Source organism: Bactrocera dorsalis, chromosome 3, assembly GCF_023373825.1.
Source record: "Bactrocera dorsalis isolate Fly_Bdor chromosome 3, ASM2337382v1, whole genome shotgun sequence".
Classification (NCBI taxonomy): Eukaryota; Metazoa; Arthropoda; class Insecta; order Diptera; family Tephritidae; genus Bactrocera; species Bactrocera dorsalis.
In genome coordinates, this window is record NC_064305.1 from 67,468,020 (window position 1) to 67,485,420 (window position 17,401).

The window sequence follows — 17,401 nt, forward strand, 5'->3', positions numbered from 1 at the left end:
CGGCAATTGATCGGCAACGTAATGAGGGTATTAGACGACGTTTAGTCTATTTAACCTTAAACGAACAAGTGCCTATTTGGGGTCTAGAGGGTGTGTATCGTAATGGTGAAGCGGTTGGCTTCCTCCGACGTGCGGAATACGGTTATGCATTGGGAAAATCAATCGGTCAAGCGTATGTTAGTCGAAAGGACGGCGAAATCATAGATAATGATTACGTTACACAGGGCACATACGAAGTGGACATTTTAGGGAAACGTTATAAGGCTGAGTGTCATTTGAGAAGTCCCTTCGATCCAGAGGGTAAACGCATATTAGGCATTTATTAACTATTTACAAGGAATGTACATACACGGATGGTAATTTAAGAATAATTTAGATAAATTAGAATATTCTTATATAACTTATTTCTAATTTCGAAATGAGAAAATAAATACATCTAAGATAAAACTCTTATTTCGTCTTTGAAAATAGACAGCAATTGCTGGAACTAGTTCTGGTTGGTAGGATTTTTTTGAACCTCACTTATACTACATTGTTTACCCAGGAGAGAATCTTTAATTACTGGACAGGTTGAATATTCCTTCTATCATGTGAAGGTACTTAAATGTCCTGATGGAACCCCTCGTCACTCACATTACCCAAATTTGCTGAAAATCCAGGTGAGAATTCAGCAGATGTATTTTCAAGGAGATATTCAGTATAATTCATATAAGGAGAAAGTAAATTTCAGTTGTTTAATTGTATGAGTTCCTCTTTTATTTCTAAGATTTCCTCTTTTATTTTTTTTTTAAATGGTGAATCCAACTAGGCACATGTCGCTTCTTAATATATTTGATTTTTTATAATTGTATTTTGTTGGGAATAAGAGCCTGTCACTAAATGAGTGGAGGTCATCCATATAAAGTCAATTGTATTTTTATTTAAAAATATTAATTTATTGGAATTATCCTCGATTGCGTCCCTGTGTCTAAAGTCGCGTTTACTTGAACGGAGTGGTATTTAAATAAGTTTGTATCGTCATTCAATATTATTATTATTTTTTTTTGTTATCAAAACAGCTTTAATTCATCAAATCGGGGTATACATATATTTGCATATATGTATGTATGCACGAACGCCAAGTGCATGTCAACCAAAACATTAAAATTTAATACTGTCCACACAGCAGGGGCACTTACAAAGGAACTCAATGACTTCTACGGCAGTGGCATACGTTGACGAAGCAATAAATTAAGTATGGAAAAAGACAACTGCTTGTGAGTCAATTGCATGCGCAATATTAACCAAAGCTAAGCGTACACAGTTACAGATGTACTTTCCCACTGCTCTAGAATACGAATTTTCCGCCGCATTCAGAGGTGTTTCATTACTTTCTTTGAAGTGGCGTAATTTATTATCAATGTCTGCATACATATAAATATGTATGTATGTATACCTATCTTTTCTTATACATACATACATATGTATGTATATAAATGCGTGTGTATACCATCAGACCCTCCGCACTCATAGTTTTGACACTTTTGCGGTCACCGAAAAATTATAACTCAATTAAAATTAATGTGTGATTATGATAGTTTGAGTGTTTTTCGTAGAAGGCTTGCATTACGTGCAATTTGTACACATACATACTGCATATCTCTACCTAAATGTGTTTTCAGAGGCAACCAGACAGACGTAACCCCGATGTGTACACCCACACACATATGGCTGTGTATTATAGATATTTCATAGCAGACGTTGTGTCGCCAAGCGAGCATTGAGTATTATAGTAGTTAGTGGAAAAGGTAAATATTAAGTATGTTAAGTGTGATCTACATTAGGGTAGGCATAAAAACATTTCTTAAACAATTTGTTTTTGGTTTCAACAGCTCTAATCTATTATACATATATGTTCAGGCTAAAAAATATTTCTTTAATTGCTATGCATTACCATGTTTTCTAAATACTCTCAGAGAAATGGATATTAATGCTTCTTATTCACAACATGAATAATTAAATAGTTGTTAAATAACTTGACACTTTCAAATTACCTACATCAACCTTAAATATGGTCTCATAGATTTTTTTATTAGTCAGTTACAACAGGTTGCTTCAAGGGTACCGCTAAGCTTTTTTTCAACGCGCATTGTTCTGCCCACTCCTTAGCGTGTTTCTTCTTTCGATGAGAGTACATATTGGCATTAGATTTGAAAGTTTGTGGACAAAAACTACAGGTATATAAAGCTTCTCCAGTATGCGTGGCCATGTGCTCCTGAAATTTTAATTATGGAAAGTATTTATACAATTATTTGATTACAGAAATAAGTAGATATGTCTATGTATAAACTTATAACTCACTTTGAAATCGGTAAGCCGTTTAAATGCCTTGTCGCATAATTTGCATACATGTTTTCTTTGTAAAGAATGCATATATTTTATATGGTTACGATGAGCCTGCAGAGACGGTGACACTTTAGAACACATTGGGCAGACCTGCGGAGTTTGATACTCTTCCGTATGCATAGTTTTCATATGACGTGCCAGGCCATATTTTGTAGTGAGCGCAGCATCACATAGATCACATTTTATTAGTTTTCGTGGTACACCTGCATGCTCAGCCTGATGCCGTTCCAGAGCATCGCGCCCCTTTATTGATATACCACAAATATCACATATTTTTACATAAACATTCAAATGAGTTAGACGCATGTGTTTTCTTAATTCAACGTCGTCTGGGAAGCTGAAAGAAATTTAATTTTTAAATAATTGCATTCAAGTATATTGATCCTATATTTTTACGTATTTACTATAGTACTTACGTTTTACCACATTCTAAACACGGTACCGTTTTTTGATCTTCTGTAACGTGAATATTATAATGCTGTTTTAAACAAGATGCTCGGAAAAATCCTTTAGAACAAATTGAACAACGATGTACTCGTTCCCGATTTCCATGCGCATATTGAAGATGAAGATCGAGGCTACGTCGCTCCGACATTCGCTTTCCGCAATGTTTACATTTGAAATAGTCAGGATCTTCATGAACATGAATATGATCTATTAGTAAACCGCGTTCAGGTAATTTTTTACCACAACATAGCACATAACCACTCGTTTGATGCTCTTCACGAAAATGACTTTTCAAATGTTTGAAGTTTTCCAATGAAGTTTGACAAATGCAACAAGTAAATTTAAAATTTTTCTTTGCTATATATTCATCCGATTCCGCAGTTTTTTTATTAACACCTTTTCTTTTATTTATTTTACGAGACTTTCTTTTTGTTTGTTTATCTTCTTCATTCTCACTCTCCGATTCTTCGTAGTCTGAACTAAATGTCGACATAGAATCATCCATACATTTTACGAGTAAGGACTCATCTTTAACCTCTAATACTTCAGAAACAATCTCAGATTGATTACATATATCTTTGAGACTCATGGAGGCGGGTAATATTAGTTCTTCAATTTTAACTTGACATTCCTTCAGTGGTATGGAAGTCTCACAAAAGACTTCGACAGTTTCAGCTCCTCTTTGACGTTTAGGACGTCCCCTACGACGCCTTGGCTCAACTTGTGCGTCGTCATTATTTATGATTTCTTCTTTTATTTCTAAGATTTCCTCTTCTAAAGTCACACTTTTCAATGTGTTCGCCGCTTCCTGGTGCACTTGCTTCACATGTTCATAAAATTTATGAAATGTTTCTACCAAATCCCAACATTTTCGACAAATGAATTTTATTTCAATTTGAGACATCATATCCAACTAAATAAATAATAAAACAATTTCATAAATAATAAGTGTAATACATACAATGACGTACCTCTTCTTTAAAATGCAATTCAATCACTTCTCGCCCATTCAAACCGATACCTTGTTTGCAGTTCAAATCTATTTGATCCTTTGAACTTTCCAAACATAGTAAACAACATGTCTCATTAAACATTTTAATATATTTTGTCTATTAAATAAAATAGCCAACTTCTATAAAACAATTTGTTTACAACATGCCAGTGGTCCCACTTGTTTAAAAGTTATAATTAATAGTTTAACAGGGTGATGTAACCTTATCGATGACTCAAGTAGTAAGATTGAAAATATATCGATAGATTCGTAAAATTAAGAATTTGAGTGCAATCATTTATCGGTGGAATTGTCCAGGATACATACTTTTATCTATGTACATTTAAATATTTAACTTTTAAAAATTTTGGAAGTAAGTTTACAATATAATTTTAAGTTTTATGGAAGAAATAATCTGATAATTTCCACGACAGCTGATTATACTATAACCGATTTGACATAATGTTTTTATTATAAGCGCTGTTATAATATCAATCCAACTCTGTGTGGCTTTAAGATCAATTTATCTTTGGTAGAATTTATTCACATCATTAAAAATTTTCAGAGCGTCTATTTGTTGTCCATATATTAGATTATTATTATATTGACGAGAAGAGAATTTTTGTATAATTTCCGTTGTTGATCTCACAAAACTCTAATAATTGACTATACTTTGCTATTGCTAATGTTAATTTTTAGTTAGGATCTATTAAATCGGAGTAGATGTGTGCGAGTCTATAATCAAACCATCAATAGAAAAAAATAATTATGACATACATTGTCGCTTTCATATTAGCTACAACATTTTCGCACCGAATTCGCTAAAGTTTTTTTATTAACCTTTATGTGCTCGGTAGTCTACATTTGTAGCATTTTTGCAGAAAAAGTTGAGTAAAAAAAAATTTTTCATAACAACATGGTCTGAAATTTTCAGTAGCTTCCTAAAAATGAATTCTAAGCAGCTTTGGCCACTAACACGTAAATAAAATAGTTTACAGCACCCCCCCGACCCTACTTTTCAAAATGACCATCTCCTGGCGGTTAGTCTACAAATGTAGACAGCATATAAAATGTATGAAAATTCTCATCTCTCTTCCACTCAACTATAATTTTTTGAATGCGGTTTTTGAATAAGTAGGCTGTGCTTGCGTTACTGACTTTTCAGCGTATTTCGCAATAGCAATATTTGTTTTTGCAGTGATTTAAATTCAATATTTATATTGTGATGATCGGTTTTGCATTGCTTCTCAAGAATTTCTAGGTGTATAGTAATTTTCAATATTTGAAAAAAAAACAACAATAAATATGTCTGGACATGCCTCAAACCGTCCGAAACGAGTCGTTAAACGGTAAGAGTATCTTTTTCCATGATATGGATGATATAAAAGAAAATTGTAAACACAGGCTAGGGTACGAAGAGCTTCAAACGAGCAAACGAGCAGAACAGTCAACCATTTTTGGCTTTCTCGAATCAAAATTTGCGTTGGTATCTTACGTGCCAAAAAAGGGAAAAGCTGTTATACTACTTCCAGTACGCCCTTGACAAATGCTATTGTACCTGAGAAGAAAAACAAGCCACAGAATATTCTTGACCACAACGCTACCAAAGGAGGCGTCAATGCAATGGACACAATGCTTTCTGCATATTCCACTAAACCGAAAACTTTGTGTTTGGCCTTTAGCAGTGTTTTTCAACATGCTAGATATAAGCGCTCTAGCCGGATTCATTATATATTCGGAAAGCAACGACCATATCCAACAAACAGACATACGACGAAAGTTCCTGTGATGCCTTGCACAGCTTGTTTCATGCCAACAACTGAACTGCGCTCTGAAAATCCAAGGGTATTAGGCCATGCTCCACACGCCTGGCTATTGAAACGGCTCTCGCTAGTTCTCCTGTTTCCGGCACTATTGCGAACCACTTGTCTGATATTTCTAACGACTTTTCAACCTACTGTTCGTTGTCAAAATTGTGAAGCTAGAAAGCGTAAAACCATACGCAAGATTTGCAGTTGGTGTAAAAACCTGCATGTGACACACATGCCACAACACATACTTTGGGTAAATGTTGTACCATAAATGATATTTAAACATTTTCAACTTAAAAAGTATGTATCTAAAAAATTATATATTACATAATAAATATGCATTCAAGTATAAACTCTTCGGGCCAGTGTTTTTGTTCATATGTTCACATAGTTTTCCATACAATACATAACTGCTACAAATGTAGACTTCCGACCGCCAACGTAAGTTTACAATCCCGAGCACATAAAGGTTAATCAGTTGTGACAGTCTGACTTAAAAGTACTCCTACGCTTTTCTTCAATTCGCATTGTTCTGCCCACTCCTTAGAGTGTTTCTTCTTTCGATGAGAATACATATTGGCTTTAGATTTGAAAGTTTGTGGACAAAAACTACAAGTATATAAAGCTTCTCCGGTATGGGTGGCCATGTGTTCCTGCAATTTGAAATGTAAAATATTATTAAATTATAATACAATACAAATAAGTAGATATGCACACAAATTAATATCTCACTTTGAAATCGGCATGCCGTTTAAAGGCCTTGTCGCATAAATTACATAAATGCTTCTTTTCCAAGGAATGCACATTTCTTATGTGCTTACGATGAGCCATCACAGACGGTGATACTTTAGAACACATTGGGCAGACTTGTGGTGTCTGATACTCTTCCGTATGCATAGTTTTGATATGACGTGCTAGACCATATTTCGTTGTGAGCGTAGAATCACATAGATCACATTTTATTAATTTTCGCATCTTCCCAGTATGCACAGCTTGATGACGTTTGAGAGCGTCGTACCCTTTTACCGATACACCACAAATATCACATATTTTTGCATAAACTTTCAAATGGGTTAGACGCATATGTTTTCTTAATTCAATGTCGTATGAGAAACTGAAAGATACGTAATATTGAAATAAATGCATTTAGGTATAAAAACACTTACGTTTTGTCACATTCTAAGCACGGTATCGATTTTTGATTTTCTGTATCTTTAATTTTATAATGCTGTTTTAAACAAGATGCATGCTTATACCGAAGATGAAGATCAAGGCTGCGTCGTTTCGTCATTGTCATTCCACAATGCTTACATTTGAATAAGTCAGGATCTTCATGCAAAAGAATATGATCAATTAACAAAGCGCGCTCAGTCAATTTTTTACCACAACATAGCACATAGCCACGAGTTTGATGTACTTCACGAAAATGGCTATTTAAGTGTTTGAAGTTTTCTAATGAAGTTTGACAAATACAACAGGTAAATTTAAAATTTCTTTTTGCGATATACTCATCCAATTCCGCAGTTTTTTTATTAACACCTTTTCTTTTATTTATTTTACGAGACTTTCTTTTTGTTTGTTTATCTTCTTCATTCTCACTCTCCGATTCTTCGTAGTCTGAACTAAATGTCGACATAGAATCATCCATACATTTTACGAGTAAGGACTCATCTTTAACCTCTAATACTTCAGAAACAATCTCAGATTGATTACATATATCTTTGGGACTCGTGGAGGCGGGTAATATTAGTTCTTCAATTTTAACTTGACATTCCTTCAGTGGTATGGAAGTCTCACAAAAGACTTCGACAGTTTCAGCTTCTCTTTGACGTTTGGGACGTCCCCTACGACGCTTTGGCTCAACTTGTGCGTCGTCATTGTTTATGATTTCTTCTTTTATTTCTAAGATTTCCTCTTCTAAAGTCACACTTTTCAATGTGTTCGCCGCTTCCTGGTGCACTTGCTTCACATGTTCATAAAATTTATGAAATGTTTCTACCAAATCCCAACATTTTCGACAAATGAATTTTATTTCAATTTGAGACATCATATCCAACTAAATAAATAATAAAACAATTTCATAAATAATAAGTGTAATACATACAATGACGTACCTCTTCTTTAAAATGCAATTCAATCACTTCTCGCCCATTCAAACCGATACCTTGTTTGCAGTTCAAATCTATTTGATCCTTTGAACTTTCCAAACATAGTAAACAACATGTCTCATTAAACATTTTAATATATTTTGTCTATTAAATAAAATAGCCAACTTCTATAAAACATTTGTTTTACAACATGCCAGGTGGTCCCACTTGTATAAAAAGTTATAATTAATAGTTTAACAGGGTGATGTAAACCTTATCGATGACTCAAGTAGTAAGATTGAAATATATCGATAGGTTCGTACAATTAAGAATTTGAGTGCAATCATTTATTGGTGGAATTGTCCAGGATACATACTTTTATCTATGTAAAGGGTGATTTTTTAAGAGCTTGATAACTTTTTTAAAAAAAAAAACGCATAAAATTTGCAAATCTCATCGGTTCTTTATTTGAAAACGTTAGATTGGTTCATGACATTTTACTTTTTGAAGATAATTTCATTTAAATGTTGACCGCGGCTGCGTCTTAGGTGGTCCATTCGGAAAGTCCAATTTTGGGCAACTTTTTTCGAGCAATTTCGGCCGGAATAGCCCGAATTTCTTCGGAAATGTTGTCTTCCAAAGCTGGAATAGTTGCTGGCTTATTTCTTTCTGTAGACTTTAGACTTGACGTAGCCCCACAAAAATAGTCTAAAAGGCGTTAAATCGCATGATCTTGGTGGCCAACTTACGGGTCCATTTCTTGAGATGAAATTGTTGTCCCGAAGTTTTCCCTCAAAATGGCCATAGAATCGCGAGCTGTGTGGCATGTAGCGCCATCTTGTTGAAACCACATGTCAACCAAGTTCAGTTTCTTTCCATTTTTGGCAACAAAAAGTTGTTAGCATCGAACGATAGCGATCGCCATTCACCGTAACGTTGCGTCCACAGCATCTTTGAAAAAATACGGTCCAATGATTCCACCAGCGTACAAACCACACCAAACAGTGCATTTTTCGGGATGCATGGGCAGTTCTTGAACAGCTTCTGGTTGCTCTTCACCCCAAATGCGGCAATTTTGCTTATTTACGTAGCCATTCAACCAGAAATGAGCCGCATCGCTGAACAAAATTTGTCCGAAAAACAAAAAAAAAAACCGAACACTGATTTTGGTAATAAAATTCAATGATTTGCAAGCGTTGCTCGTTAGTAAGTCTATTCATGATGAAATGTCAAAGCATACTGAGCATCTTTCTCTTTGACACCATGTCTGAAATCCCACGTGATCTGTCAAATACTAATGCATGAAAATCCTAACCTCAAAAAAATCACCCGTTATAAATATTTAACTTTTAAAAATTTTAGAAGTAAGTTTACAATATAATTTTAAGTTTTATGGAAGAAATAATCTGATAATTTCCACGACAGCTGATTATACTATACCCGATTTGACATAATGTTTTTACTATAAGCGCTGTTATAATATCAATCCAATTCTGTGTGGCTTTAACCCTTCGTTGCATAGCATTGCATATATGCAATGTTAACTTCTCGTTGATCTGGCAGCTACATCGTTTCTTTATTTACAGTTATTTTTTCGCCAAATGAAATTTATATCTTATTACTATTCTCCTTTGGTAGAGTTTCGCAAAAATTCTTGAGGTTTTGTGAATATATGTAGAAAAGAGTAAACTTCTTTCTGATATATTAAAAATACAGTGCTAATTTTTCATTATTTTTGTGAATTATTGAGAATGTATAATAAAATATTAGTATTTCCTATTAGTTGGAGAGTTTCTTACCCAAATAGCAAATTCGGTTTTCACACGAACTATTTTTGCAAGAATTATAATATATCATTGCACATGTGCAATACCATGCATTTAAGCCTAAAATTTTACTTGTAGGGCGCTTACTTATAATGATAGCGCATGATTAATAGAAAACCGGGATGAAAGCAAAGATGAGTATTTACTCGTAGATGATCTTGATGAAGCAAATTTTGAATTAGATATACATACATAGATCAATACGAATATAAACAGCAAGAAGCAAACCATGTATTTTAAAGAAGGTAATGTTATAATAGACGCAGGATGATTAGATCTCATGGAAATTTATGCGCTTGTCAAAAAAGCCAGAGAAATGAACGATATAGACAAACAATATCTGAAAAAGTTTTTCGGATATATTGTGATGTCTATTGTTCAAATCCCTAATATTCGAAGATATTGGACGCCAAAAGTGGGCAAGAACTGAATACAGGACACTATGTCAGTGAATAAATGAAAAAAATAAAAGTTGTATGTTTTTGCTGGTATATCTGGATACAATTACAACTTCGAAATATATACTGTCCTAGAGAACAGCAGCACCAATAGACTTCCTGAGGAAATTGATTTGGGATCAAGTCCCTACACACTTATAGGACTTCTAAGGGATATTCCCCCATAAAAGAACTTTTTGATATAAAAATTACTATAAATTTTTTGGCATCTATGTAAACGTGGAATTTATTCACTGGGAACAGTTCGTCGGATCCGAATTCCCAATTTAAAGCTTCTAGACGAGATATTATGATGAAAAAGCATACGAAAAATCCCTTGAATATGCAAACGTGGATAACTTTCATATTGTAAATTTGACTCCAATCTACTATGGCAAAACTCTATAACTAGCAGTTGAACGGTTTGATGCGAAATTTGGACGGAAAATAACTGTCGCTTGCCCAATCGTTCTATCAAAGTATAACAAATTCATGGGGGGTGTTGATTTCCTAGATTCTTTATAGGCCGATACAAAATCAAAATGCTAATAATCTAATCTTATACTTTATTCCTAAAGAATGCACCAGAAAGTAGTCCCTTCACTGAAAATGAAGTACGGTTGAACCACATGGATCCACTGTCCAATATGGGTGGACACTCGAGTCACTTGCAAATTATCAAGTTGTGACGGATATACGTACATATGTTAGGTGCAAAATCATGAAATTAATTTATGTTTCGGCAAATGAAGAAATTGTTTCAAAAAATTTCATATAGAATAAACTGAAATTTATTGTAAAAGTAATGAATTTACTTCTGTCCACTTTTATTCAATAAAATTTCCATTTAGTAACTTCCTTGTAAATTTATTAGATTTGCTGCATGATATTGCATATATGCAATGTTACGTAACTCTGTTGCTAGAAACACGGCAATCATAAAATTTAAAATTTGTCATCTTATAATAGCCCACATTAAAAATATGATTCAAAAAAATTTTTATTCTAACGGAAATTAAATCATGCAACGAAGGGTTAAGATCAATTTATCTTTGGTAGAATTTATTCACATCATTAAAAATTTTCAGAGCGTCTATTTGTTGTCCATATATTAGATTATTATTATATTGACGAGAAGAGAATTTTTGTATAATTTCCGTTGTTGATCTCACAAAACTCTAATAATTGGCTATACTTTGCTATTGCTAATGTTAATTTTTAGTTAGGATCTATTAAATCGGAGTAGATGTGTGCGAGTCTATAATCAAACCATCAATAGAAAAAAATAATTATGACATACATTGTCGCTTTCATATTAGCTACAACATTTTCGCACCGAATTCGCTAAAGTTTTTTTATTAATCAGTTGTGACAGTCTGACTTAAAAGTACTCCTACGCTTTTCTTCAATTCGCATTGTTCTGCCCACTCCTTAGAGTGTTTCTTCTTTCGATGAGAATACATATTGGCTTTAGATTTGAAAGTTTGTGGACAAAAACTACAGGTATATAAAGCTTCTCCGGTATGGGTGGCCATGTGATCCTGCAATTTGAAATGTAAAATATTATTAAATTATAATACAATACAAATAAGTAGATATGCACACAAATTAATATCTCACTTTGAAATCACCATGCCGTTTAAAGGCCTTGTCGCATAAATTACATAAATGCTTCTTTTCCAAGGAATGCACATCTCTTATGTGCTTACGATGAGCCATCACAGACGGTGATACTTTAGAACACATTGGGCAGACTTGTGGTGTCTGATACTCTTCCGTATGCATAGTTTTGATATGACGTGCTAGACCATATTTCGTTGTGAGCGTAGAATCACATAGATCACATTTTATTAATTTTCGCATCTTCCCAGTATGCACAGCTTGATGACGTTTGAGAGCGTCGCACCCTTTTACCGATACACCACAAATATCACATATTTTTGCATAAACTTTAGAATGGGTTAGACGCATATGTTTTCTTAATTCAATGTCGTATGAGAAACTGAAAGATACGTAATATTGAAATAAATGCATTTAGGTATATAAACACTTACGTTTTGTCACATTCTAAGCACGGTATCGATTTTTGATTTTCTGTATCTTTAATTTTATAATGCTGTTTTAAACAAGATGCATGCTTATACCGAAGATGAAGTTCAAGGTTGCGTCGTTTCGTCATTCTCATTCCACAATGCTTACATTTGAAGTAGTCAGGATTTTCATGCAAATGAATATGATCAATTAACAAACCGCGCTCAGTCAATTTTTTACCACAACATAGCACATAGCCACGAGTTTGATGTACTTCACGAAAATGCCTATTTAAGTGTTTGAAGTTTTCTAATGAAGTTTGACAAATGCAACAGGTAAATTTAAAATTTTTTTTTGCGATATACTCATCGAATTCGGCAGTTTTTTTATTAACACCTTTTCTTTTATTTATTTTACGGGACTTTCTTTTTGTTTGTTTATCTTCTTCATTCTCACTCTCCGATTCTTCGTAGTCTGAACTAAATGTCGACATAGAATCATCCATACACTTTACGAGTAAGGACTCATCTTTAACCTCTAATACTTCAGAAACAATCTCAGATTGATTACATATATCTTTGGGACTCATGGAGGCGGGTAATATTAGTTCTTCAATTTTAACTTGACATTCCTTGAATGGTATAGAAGTCTCACAAAAGACTTTGACAGTTTCAGCTCCTCTTTGATTTAAAAGTACTCCTACGCTTTTCTTCAATTCGCATTGTTCTGCCCACTCCTTAGGGTGTTTCTTCTTTCGATGAGAATACATATTGGCTTTAGATTTGAAAGTTTGTGGACAAAAACTACAGGTATATAAAGCTTCTCCGGTATGGGTGGCCATGTGATCCTGCAATTTGAAATGTAAAATATTATTAAATTATAATACAATACAAATAAGTAGATATGCACACAAATTAATATCTCACTTTGAAATCGGCATGCCGTTTAAAGGCCTTGTCGCATAAATTACATAAATGCTTCTTTTCCAAGGTATGCACATCTCTTATGTGCTTACGATGAGCCATCACAGACGGTGATACTTTAGAACACATTGGGCAGACTTGTGGTGTCTGATACTCTTCCGTATGCATAGTTTTGATATGACGTGCTAGACCACGTTTCGTTGTGAGCGTAGACTCACATAGATCACATTTTATTAATTTTCGCATCTTCCCAGTATGCACAGCTTGATGACGTTGCGACTTTACGAGTAAGGACTCATCTTTAACCTCTAATACTTCAGACACAATCTCAGATTGATTACATATATCTTTGGGACTCATGGAGGCGGGTAATATTAGTTCTTCAATTTTAACTTGACATTCCTTGAATGGTATGGAAGTCTCACAAAAGACTTCGACAGTTTCAGCTCCTCTTTGACGTTTAGGACGTCCCCTACGACGCTTTGGCTCAATTTGTGCGTCGTCATTATTTATGATTTCTTCTTCTATTTCTAAAATTTCCTCTTCTAAAGTCACACTTTTCAATGTGTTCGCCGCTTCCTGGTGCACTTGCTTCACATGTTCATAAAATTTATGAAATGTTTCTACCAAATCCCAACATTTTCGACAAATGAATTTTATTTCAATTTGAGACATCATATCCAACTAAATAAATAATAAAACAATTTCATAAATAATAAGTGTAATACATACAATGACGTACCTCTTCTTTAAAATGCAATTCAATCACTTCTCGCCCATTCAAACCGATACCTTGTTTGCAGTTCAAATCTATTTGATCCTTTGAACTTTCCAAACATAGTAAACAACATGTCTCATTAAACATTTTAATATATTTTGTCTATTAAATAAAATAGCCAACTTCTATAAAACAATTTGTTTACAACATGCCAGTGGTCCCACTTGTATAAAAAGTTATAATTAATAGTTTAACAGGGTGATGTAACCTTATCGATGACTCAAGTAGTAAGATTGAAAATATATCGATAGGTTCGTAAAATTAAGAATTTGAGTGCAATCATTTATTGGTGGAATTGTCCAGGATACATACTTTTATCTATGCATAAATATTTAACTTTTAAAAATTTTAGAAGTAAGTTTACAATATAATTTTAAGTTTTATGGAAGAAATAATCTGATAATTTCCACGACAGCTGATTATACTATACCCGATTTGACATAATGTTTTTATTATAAGCGCTGTTATAATATCAATCCAATTCTGTATGGCTTTAAGATCAATTTATCTTTGGTAGAATTTATTCACATCATTAAAAATTTTCAGAGCGTCTATTTGTTGTCCATATATTAGAATATTATTATATTGACGAGAAGAGAATTTTTGTATAATTTCCGTTGTTGATCTCACAAAACTCCAATAATTGGCTATACTTTGCTATTGCTAATGTTAATTTTTAGTTAGGATCTATTAAATCGGAGTAGATGTGTGCGAGTTTATAATCAAACCATCAATAGAAAAAAATAATTATGACATACATTGACGCTTTCATATTAGTTATAACATTTTCGCACCGAATTCGCTAAAGTTTTTTTATTAATCAGTCGTGACAGTCTGATTTAAAAGTACTCCTACGCTTTTCTTCAATTCGCATTGTTCTGCCCACTCCTTAGAGTGTTTCTTCTTTCGATGCGAATACATATTGGCATTAGATTTGAAAGTTTGTGGGCAAAAACTACAGGTATATAAAGCTTCTCCGGTATGGGTGGCCATGTGATCCTGCAATTTGAAATGTAAAATATTAAATTATAATACAATACAAATAAGTAGATATACACACAAATTAATATCTCACTTTGAAATCGGTATGCCGTTTAAAGGCCTTGTCGCATAAATTACATACATGCTTCTTTTGCAAGGAATGCATATATCTTACGTGCTTACGATGAGCCTGTACAGACGGTGATACTTTAGAACACATTGGGCAGACTTGTGGTGTCTGATACTCTTCCGTATGCATAGTTTTCATATGACGTGCTAGACCATATTTCGTTGTGAGCGTAGCATCACATAGATCACATTTTATTAATTTTCGCATCTTCCCAGTATGCACAGCTTGATGACGTTTGAGAGCGTCGCACCCTTTTACCGATACACCACAAATATCACATATTTTTGCATAAACTTTCAAATGGGTTAGACGCATATGTTTTCTTAATTCAATGTCGTATGAGAAACTGAAAGATGCGTAATATTGAAATAAATGCGTTTAGGTATATAAACACTTACGTTTTGTCACATTCTAAGCACGGTATCGATTTTTGATTTTCTGTATCTTTAATTTTATAATGCTGTTTTAAACAAGATGCATGCTTATACTGAAGATGAAGATCAAGGCTGCGTCGTTCCGTCATTCTCTTTCCACAATGCTTACATTTGAAGTAGTCAGGATCTTCATGCAAATGAATATGATCAATTAACAAACCGCGCTCAGGCAGTTTTTTACCACAACATAGCACATAGCCACGAGTTTGATGTACTTCACGAAAATGGCTTTTTAAATGTTTGAAGTTTTTTAATGAAGTTTGACAAATACAACAGGTAAATTTAAAATTTTTCTTTGCGATATACTCATCCGATTCCGCAGTTTTTTTATTAACGCCTTCTGTTTTATTTATTTTACGAGACACCCTTTTCGAATGTCTATCTTCGTTGTCACTCTCTATTTCTTCAGCTTCCGAACTGTATGCAGATATCGAGTTCTCCACATATTCTTTGAGTAAAATATCATCTTTAACCTCTAATACTTCAGAAAAAATTTCAGATGGATTACATATATCTGTGCGACTAATTGAAGCGGAAGCGAGTAGTATTAGTTCTTCAATTTTAACTTGACATTCTTTAAGCGGTATGGAAGACTCACAAGGAACTTCGACAGTTTCAGGTCCTCTTTGACGTTTTGGACGTCCCCTATGACGTCTTGGTTCAACTTGTGCGTCGACAATATGTATGAGTTCCTCTTTTACTTCTAAGATTTCCTCTTTTATTTCTAAGATTTCTTCTTCCAAAGTCACGCTTTTCAATGAGTTCGCCGCTTCCTTGTGCACTTCTTTCACATTTTCATAAAATATATGAAATGTTTGTACATAATCCCAACATATCCGACAAATGAATTTTATTTCAATTTGAGATATAATATCCAACTAAATAAATAATTAAAAATTTCATAAATAATAAGTGTAATCCATACAAATTACGTACCATCTCCTTGAAATGCAACTCAATAACTTCTCGTCCATTCAAACCGATATCTTCTTTGCAATCCAAATCTATTTGATCCTTTGAACTTTCTAAGCATAGTAAACAAGATGTCTCATTAAACATTTTAATATATGTATTTTGTCTATTAAAATAATCAATTTCTACAAAACAATTTGTTTACAACATGCCAGTGATCCCACTTGTTTAAAAGTTAATATCATCAACGTTAAACAGGGTGTTGCATCATTGTCGATAACTGAAAATGATTGAAAAGATAGTGATGTCTTATCGCAATGAATTTGGATAATTGACTAAATTCGCAAACCGTATACATCTTCCAGTTAAAACGTCTTCCTCTTTGACCAAATCGAACATTTTTTTTAACTTGAGCTTACCATACTGTGTGAGTTTACTGAAAGGAATATCAGTGTAGTATAGTTACATGACTTATTGATACCCAATAGAAAACTCTTAGTTTGATATTAAACACCTTGAAAACCCCACTGATTGCACATTTTTTCTTTAACAAATCCCAAATATTTATTTCGAAAATAGCCAAGAGTAGTTTTTTTTTACTTTTTCTATAAAGTTGTATATATATACAAATGTAAGTTCGAAAATAACAATGATTTAGGAGTATTAATATTAAAATAACAGTATTTTTTAGCAATATGACGCTTATTTTATGTGGTTTTACCGTTTCCTCTTTCTCACTTTCTAATTAAGTTTTTATGCTCATTTAAAAAATAACTATTCTACTGTTGATACAATTCGTTCTGCGCCTATTGCACTCTTCTAGTCGAAATAATTTGCTTAGCACATTTTTCAGTCCATTCTTTAGGATGTTTTCTCTTACGATGTGCATACATATTCGACTTGGAGTTGAAAGTTTGAGAGCAGAATGTGCAAGTATATAATATTTCTCCGGTGTGTGTAGCCATATGTTCCTAAACAATAATTTTTATCTAAATATTTTAATAACTGGATTATATTACAGTAAATTGAAATGTTATTATTTACCCTTAAAGATTTAGGCAGTTTAAATGTTTTGTCACAAACAGTGCAAATGTGTTTTTTCCCGCTGTGCATATACTCCATGTGAGTTTTATGCGCCCGTAGAGTGGGAGATACTTTAGAGCAAACTGGACAGATCTGCGGTGTTTGAAACGGTTCGGTATGCATCGTTTTGATATGTCTCGCCAGA

At 33.5% G+C, this 17,401-nt stretch overlaps 2 protein-coding genes across 6 annotated transcripts in view; both read right to left on the reverse strand.

The window, feature by feature from the left end:
* The window catches only part of LOC105228949 (uncharacterized), a 14,227-nt gene extending 9,571 nt beyond the window's left edge, over nucleotides 1-4,656 (reverse strand). Inside the window, exons 1-4 of the mRNA XM_049452735.1 lie at nucleotides 3,804-4,656; nucleotides 2,802-3,745; nucleotides 2,341-2,722; nucleotides 2,073-2,254 (exon numbers count right to left, since the gene is read on the reverse strand). Of these exons, the coding sequence (XP_049308692.1) occupies nucleotides 2,073-2,254; nucleotides 2,341-2,722; nucleotides 2,802-3,745; nucleotides 3,804-3,926 (1,631 nt within the window). The 5' untranslated portion in view covers nucleotides 3,927-4,656. The remainder of the gene's footprint in view (nucleotides 1-2,072; nucleotides 2,255-2,340; nucleotides 2,723-2,801; nucleotides 3,746-3,803) is intronic.
* Nucleotides 4,657-6,104: 1,448 nt separating this feature from the next.
* On the reverse strand, nucleotides 6,105-16,974 carry LOC105228944 (zinc finger protein 665). 5 transcript variants are annotated; one of them, XM_049451801.1, is made up of 7 exons: nucleotides 16,198-16,704; nucleotides 15,226-16,139; nucleotides 14,792-15,173; nucleotides 12,412-12,862; nucleotides 6,801-7,173; nucleotides 6,367-6,748; nucleotides 6,105-6,287 (listed from the first exon to the last, which is right to left on the reverse strand). In XM_049451801.1, the coding sequence occupies exons 1-7, from the start codon at nucleotides 16,318-16,320 to the stop codon at nucleotides 6,105-6,107; spliced, it is 2,808 nt and encodes a 935-aa protein (XP_049307758.1). In that variant the 5' UTR covers nucleotides 16,321-16,704. The 5 variants fall into 5 exon arrangements, with proteins under 5 accessions (XP_049307758.1, XP_049307759.1, XP_049307757.1 ...); XM_049451802.1 differs by lacking the exon at nucleotides 6,801-7,173 and having other exon boundaries at nucleotides 12,039-12,862; nucleotides 16,198-16,973; XM_049451800.1 differs by lacking the exons at nucleotides 6,105-6,287; nucleotides 6,367-6,748; nucleotides 6,801-7,173 and adding exons at nucleotides 10,967-11,525; nucleotides 11,605-11,986 and having other exon boundaries at nucleotides 12,039-12,862; nucleotides 16,198-16,706.
* Between the last annotated feature and the right edge of the window lie 427 nt (nucleotides 16,975-17,401).